This window comes from Crocuta crocuta, unplaced genomic scaffold (genome assembly GCF_008692635.1).
Source record: "Crocuta crocuta isolate KB4526 unplaced genomic scaffold, BGI_CrCroc_1.0 scaffold24, whole genome shotgun sequence".
Taxonomy (NCBI): domain Eukaryota; kingdom Metazoa; phylum Chordata; class Mammalia; order Carnivora; family Hyaenidae; genus Crocuta; species Crocuta crocuta.
The window spans coordinates 11,450,327-11,456,326 of NW_027530974.1; the positions used below are offsets into that span (position 1 = coordinate 11,450,327).

General features: G+C 44.6%; 1 protein-coding gene across 1 annotated transcript in view; it reads left to right on the top strand.

Moving 5' to 3' along the window:
• Nucleotides 1-6,000, top strand: part of PHACTR1 (phosphatase and actin regulator 1) — a 571,513-nt gene that overhangs the window by 340,665 nt on the left and 224,848 nt on the right. Inside the window, exon 4 of the mRNA XM_077769981.1 lies at nucleotides 1,475-1,639. Within this exon, the coding sequence (XP_077626107.1) occupies nucleotides 1,475-1,639 (165 nt within the window). The remainder of the gene's footprint in view (nucleotides 1-1,474; nucleotides 1,640-6,000) is intronic.

Genomic DNA, 6,000 nt, shown 5'->3' on the forward strand with positions numbered 1-6,000 from the left:
CTTCATGTCCTCACATGTGAAGGTACTGGGATTAATCCGATGTCCCCTGATGTCGTTCTCAGATCCCAATTTCTTTTTATTTATTTATTTATTTATTTTTAAATATAGTTTATTGTCAAGTTGGTTTTCATGTAACATCCAGTGCTCATCCCAGCAAGTGCCCTCCTCCATGCCCATCACCCCTCTTCCTATCTCCCCGCCCCCCATCTGCCCTCAGTTTGTTCTCAGCATTCAAGAGTCTCTCATGGTTTGCCTCCCTCCCTCTCCCCCACTATTTTTCCCCTTCCCCTCCCCCATGGTCCTCCATTAAGTTTCTCCTGTTCCACTTATGAGTGAAAACATATGGGATCTGTCCTTCTCTGCCTGACTTATTTCGCTCAGCATAACACCCTCAAGGTCCATCCACGTTGCTACACGTGGCCAGATTTCATTCTTTCTCATTGCCATGGAGTATTCCATGGTATAGATAAACCACATCTTCTGGATCCATTCGTCAGTTGATGGACACTTAGGCTCTTTCCATGTTTTGGCTATTGTTGAGAGCTCTGCTATGAACATTGGGGTACATGTGCCCCTATGCATCAGCACTCCTGTATTTCTTGGGTAAACTCCCTCCTGGGTCTTAGGGGAGTTCTATTGTTAGTTTTTGAGGAACCTCCACACTGTTTTCCAGAGGGGCTGCACCAGTTTACATTCCCACCACCAGTGTAGGAAGGTGCCTATTTATCCACATCCTTGCCAGCATCTACAGTCTCCTGATTTGTTCATTTTAGCCACTCTGACCAGTGTAAGGTGGTATCTCAGTGTGGTTTTGATTTGTATCAGATCCCAATTTCTAAGAATATTATTATTAAAGCAAAATACCTAGAGGAACTAGAGCAGTTGTAAAGTCTACTGAAGGGCGAGTGATCCTACAATCAGTCCGTCTAAGGTGGAGACACTCACTCAACAGATTCCAGTGCTGCTTTGGTTCTGGGCAAAGCAGGAAGGAGAGTCGTGGGCGGTGGAGGCATTGGCGTTGAAACAGACGTTGACTGATGTTTTCTCCCTCCCCTTTTCTCAGCGGAAAGTGTTATGGTGATGACATCTGCCAAATCTTATCTGGGACCTTGCTGGACCAGTAGACTGTCACTTGACTCTTTTGAATACCCTCTTCCTGTGTCCTTGGGGAATCCTGATGTGTCCAGAGCATTTGTTTCTCTTCCTCATCATTGTCCTCTTCTTCTGGTCTAAGTTGCGGTTGGGTAAATTTGGGGGTGCCCCAGATCCTCAGGGTTTTGGCGGACCATCCCCAGCCTTTAGAACACATCGGTGTGACTTCCATTCGACAAGGCAGAAAAGAGAAACGTAACGTCAGCCATGTGGCTTCTGTTATCTGTAACCATGGAAAACGCTGGCCATCTGTGAGGATCCCATTTTAACACTATTTTTCCCCTCTCTCTCTCTGTTTCCATCTCTTTCTCGGGAAAAACAGCTGAGGAAGTGGAGAGACTGGCGGCCATGCGTTCGGACTCCCTCGTCCCAGGTACGCACACCCCACCCATCCGGAGGAGAAGTAAGTTTGCCAACCTGGGGAGGATTTTCAAGCCTTGGAAGTGGAGGAAGAAGAAAAGCGAAAAGTTCAAACACACATCTGCAGGTAAGATGATTTTTTTCCCCCTCCTTCATTTCGCCTTGGGAGTTTGTTGACTTCCACTCGGTGTGTTAATTCGTCAAATTTAATGATTGTGAGCTGCCTGAACCAAAGGAAAGAAAACTAAGCCTTAGAATTGCTCCTGCGTTTAATAATTCTTCAGTGCAATTGAAAATGGCTTTTGGATCCTGTGTGTTTTCTTGTGTCTCGGGATTTTTGTTGTTTTTTAATCTGCCTCTTGTAGTTGATCTCTAAATATGAGCTTAGAACTCCACCTTTTCTGCAACTGAATGCTTTCTTTCCACCCTTGAGAATCCATTTCATATTATTCACCTCCCCTGTAAAAAACAAAAACAAAAACAAAAAAAGAAAACCCAACACACAGCAGAAAAGAAGTTACATATGGGCTTTGGCAGATGAGAATAGGTTATGCCAATGGCAGAGAAATCTTGAATGAATGATTATTGGACATGGCAGGAAAACACAGGAGAGTGGAGACAGTATCACAGTATGGCAGAGACAGCTGGTACAGTTCATCACTTCATGGACAGCAAAGGGATTGGAGAAAAGTCAGCACAGCTGAGGAGTAAAGAGCACAGACCCTGGGATCAGACTGTGCGGGTTCAAGCCCTGGCTCTGGTTCTTGGTAGTTATATGACATTGCCCAGTTTATTTAACTCTGTACCTCAGTTTTCCCATCTGTAAAATAGGGCTAAGAATAGTACTTTACATTTATGTGGCATGCTGTGTGGATATATTTTAAATGAGTAGGGGTGTGCAGAGGGAAGTGTCTGTGGAAAGAGGTCTGATTTCACCCTGTTGGATTTGAGAGAAGAGGATGGAATAGCTAAGCAGATGCTTTTTTGTTTGTTTTGTTTGGATTTTGCTCATTAAATGCCCGGGTCACTCCAGGCCTACACTCCAGGGCTTTCATTTCCTCCTTCCTGTCCATCCTCAAAAACTCAACCTACCCTCTCCCCTCCTCAGAATCATCACCTCCTTTTCCCCTGCACCTCACCCCCCCCCCCCCACACANAAGTAGGAGAGGGGGTGCTTGTTGTACTTGAACTTGAGTCCACAGATCTGGGAATTTTTATACTCGTTGTTTTGGGGAACCGAAAGAGAATAGCAGACAAAGGAAAGTTGCAAACAGTCTTGAAATCTTTTTGGCTTTTAAAATGTTTGTTTATATTTGAGGAAGAGCAAGTGCCAGTGGGGGAGGGGCAGAGAGGGAGAGGATGGAGGATCCGGAGCGGGCTGTGTGCTGACAGTAGAGAGCCCCACTGATGCGGGGCTTGAACTCACGAACCATGAGATCATGACCTGAGCCAAAGTTGGACGCTTAACCAACTGAACCACCCAGGCGCTTCTAAAAGACTTGAAATCTTACACAGTTCTCATGGACATCTCCAGTCCGTGTTTTCTGACTCTTCCTTTGATGAAAGCCCCAATGCCCTGTTGCTAGAATAAGTTAATTCTTGAGATTAGAACGAACCTCTGAATTCCACGAATCTCTAAACTGTCATCCCTGGGACGGAGCCCCTTCACCTCACTGCGTTCTGCATCCTCACAGTCATTGTTCAGCTGTAACAAAACCTGAAGGCCTTTCATGCATTTCTAAACACTACAGAGAGACTGACATGCAAGCAAACCCTCAGTGCGTGTGTCTCCTCTGTATCCACCCACCTGGGGTGAAACTGGATCATTGCTTCCGAGAGGAGAAATCTTAAATATATCCTTTGGGCAAAGTGACGTGTAAGATGCTTGAACCCGAAAGAAGAAGGGAGTGTTCTGTAAGCACTGGGAAAGAAAAAAAAAACAAAGTTTCCATGAGATCCCTTATGATGGTCTTCCTGACTTTGCTGTGGAAAATGGCTTCTAATAAAACAAACGTGCATTTAACTAATGGCCATTCATCAGCACGAATCCCCGGGTGATGGGGTTGGCCCATGCCTTCCCTCCCGGCCAGTCGAGAGCTTTGGTTTGTCCATTTGGCAAGGCCTAAAGGTAAAGCTTGGATGCTTCTCGCGTGCAGGGAGCAGGCGTGCTGCCTTCTTCTGGATGTTGGAAAATCCGTCCTTAGACAGGTGCAAATACAGTGACATCACATTACTCACGGATCATTGGAAGTTTGAACACTTTTTCATTTCAAACTCTTTGAGGAGAAAAAAAACACGTGACAGGCAGAGTTGTAATTTGAATCCTTATCATTAATGATTCTTAGCAAGTTCTTATGATCTCTCTGGGCGAACTGATTAATCTGGCAGTTGAATGCGATATTTGTATCTTGTGTTTTTTTTTAATTTCTTTAAGAGACATTCAGCTCCTAAAGTAGAAAAGGAAAGGATGTATTATGGGATATCTTTATATCCAAGTGATGAATGGGTACGTGGAGTAAGGGAAGCTATTCTTGTTATTTTTTTTTTTTTAAAGTGGTTTACACTGTAGTATCCTTTGTACTTAACTGGATATGGAAATATTATTCCTTATTTTTGGAAAGAAGAAACTCATTATGCGAGTTCTTGGCCCAAAGGAGAAAAAAAATGGCAACATAAGGATGCACAACATGGTAAATATATATATTCAAGTATACTTGGAAGCGCACACTTTCTGATGTATTGATAAGAGTTAAATGTTACATATAAGAGGATTAACTGATGATGGGAATGTTCATGGTTGGCTAGTTGCTAGTTTTACCTGGTGTGCATATATTTGGGGTGTGTGTGTGTGTATTCTTTCATATATAAAATAATGTCCACAGTTTTAAATACAAAAAATAAATTCATATGTTAAATTTATATGATGGATCTGTATTTAAAGTTGTACTTTTAAAAAATATAAGAAAAGGACCTTAATATAGCCCATACTTGGCCTGTTTTTATTTCCACAGTGAATAACACTTATAATTTGCCATAATTAGCTCTCCTATGGTTTTCCTGGAGCTCAGGGTAGGACTCAGAATATAGAATGTGTCTGTGCATAGCACATCTTCAAGGGTACGCCGAGAAATACGCTTTTGAAAGTTGTCTACAAGTAAGAAAACTACATTGAAAAATGATGATGTCAGTGTTTTCCTCAATTTTGGCATCAACGTTTGCATGAATGGTTTTTGAAGTTTATGTATTTTGAGAGAGAGAGAGCAAGGGAGCAGGGGAGGGGCAGAGAGAGACAGAGAGTGAGAATCCTAAGCAGGTTCCACACTATCAGCTCAGAGCCCAATGCGGGGCTGGAACTCATGAACCATGAGCTCATGACCTGAGCTGAAACCACGAGTCGGATGTTTCACCGACCGGGCCACCCAAGCGCTCCCGCAGCTGCCTGAAGCTTTCAAAGATCTCCAATATCTCATGCTGCTCGTGCATCCTTCCTGTTCCAGGCTGAACGCCAGGGTCCTCACAAGTCCCACAGCTTTAAGACCCCAACCTGAGCCCTGGACGGTGGTGACAACACTGTGCATCACCACGCCATGACAGTAGGGGAAACAGAGTCACGGATAGACGGTAAAATAAAGGGGAGGGGATCTTCAGGGCTTTGTAGCCCGCCCTCTGAGGCCGTGCCCAGGGCCTGCAGACACGCCCGGCTCCGTCCGTGGAGTCAGCAGTGGGTGTCCACAGCACACCCTCCCAGCTGTGCTGGGAACAAAGACAAATGACAGACACCCCCCCCCNTCTTCTCCAAATTCCTTGAAAATGAGGACTGTATTTATAGAAAAACAGAACTGGCAGCAATAAACCCTGAAGATACCACTGAACGATGCTTTTATTTCCTCTTGACAGAAAATCAGAAGCTGTAGGGGGTTGGCCCTGGAAATCGACAACGTGCCAGAATATCCTTTGTGCTTCTAAGCTTTGCTTCACACCTAGGGCCTTGAGCGGCATGATATTTTTAAAAATTAAAAATGACAAAATGTTACTGAATATCTACCCATGCTGAAACTGTATCCACTCTGGGGGTATGACTGGGAGCAAAGCCAGACCTTGTCCATGACCTTGTGGCATGTATGGCATAGTAGGGAGGGCAGGCCATCAAAAACATTAGAGTACAGGTGAGATCGCAACTGCAGTAAGGGCAGTGAAGGGGAGGTACTTGGGAGAAGGAGAGGGAAATTTGACTCAGTCTGAAGGATCAAAGAAACCACCCTGAGGAAGAGAAATTTGAACTGAAATCTGGGAGACGAGTTAAGAATGTAGAAAATGAGCACCTGGGTGCTCAGTCGGTTAAGCATCCAACTTCCGCTCATGATCTCATGGTTCATGAGTTTGAGCCCTGCATTGGGCTCTGGGCTGACAGCTCAGAGTCTGGAGCCTGCTTTAGATTCTGTGTCTCCCTCTCTCTCTGCCCCTTCCTCACACACACACACACACACA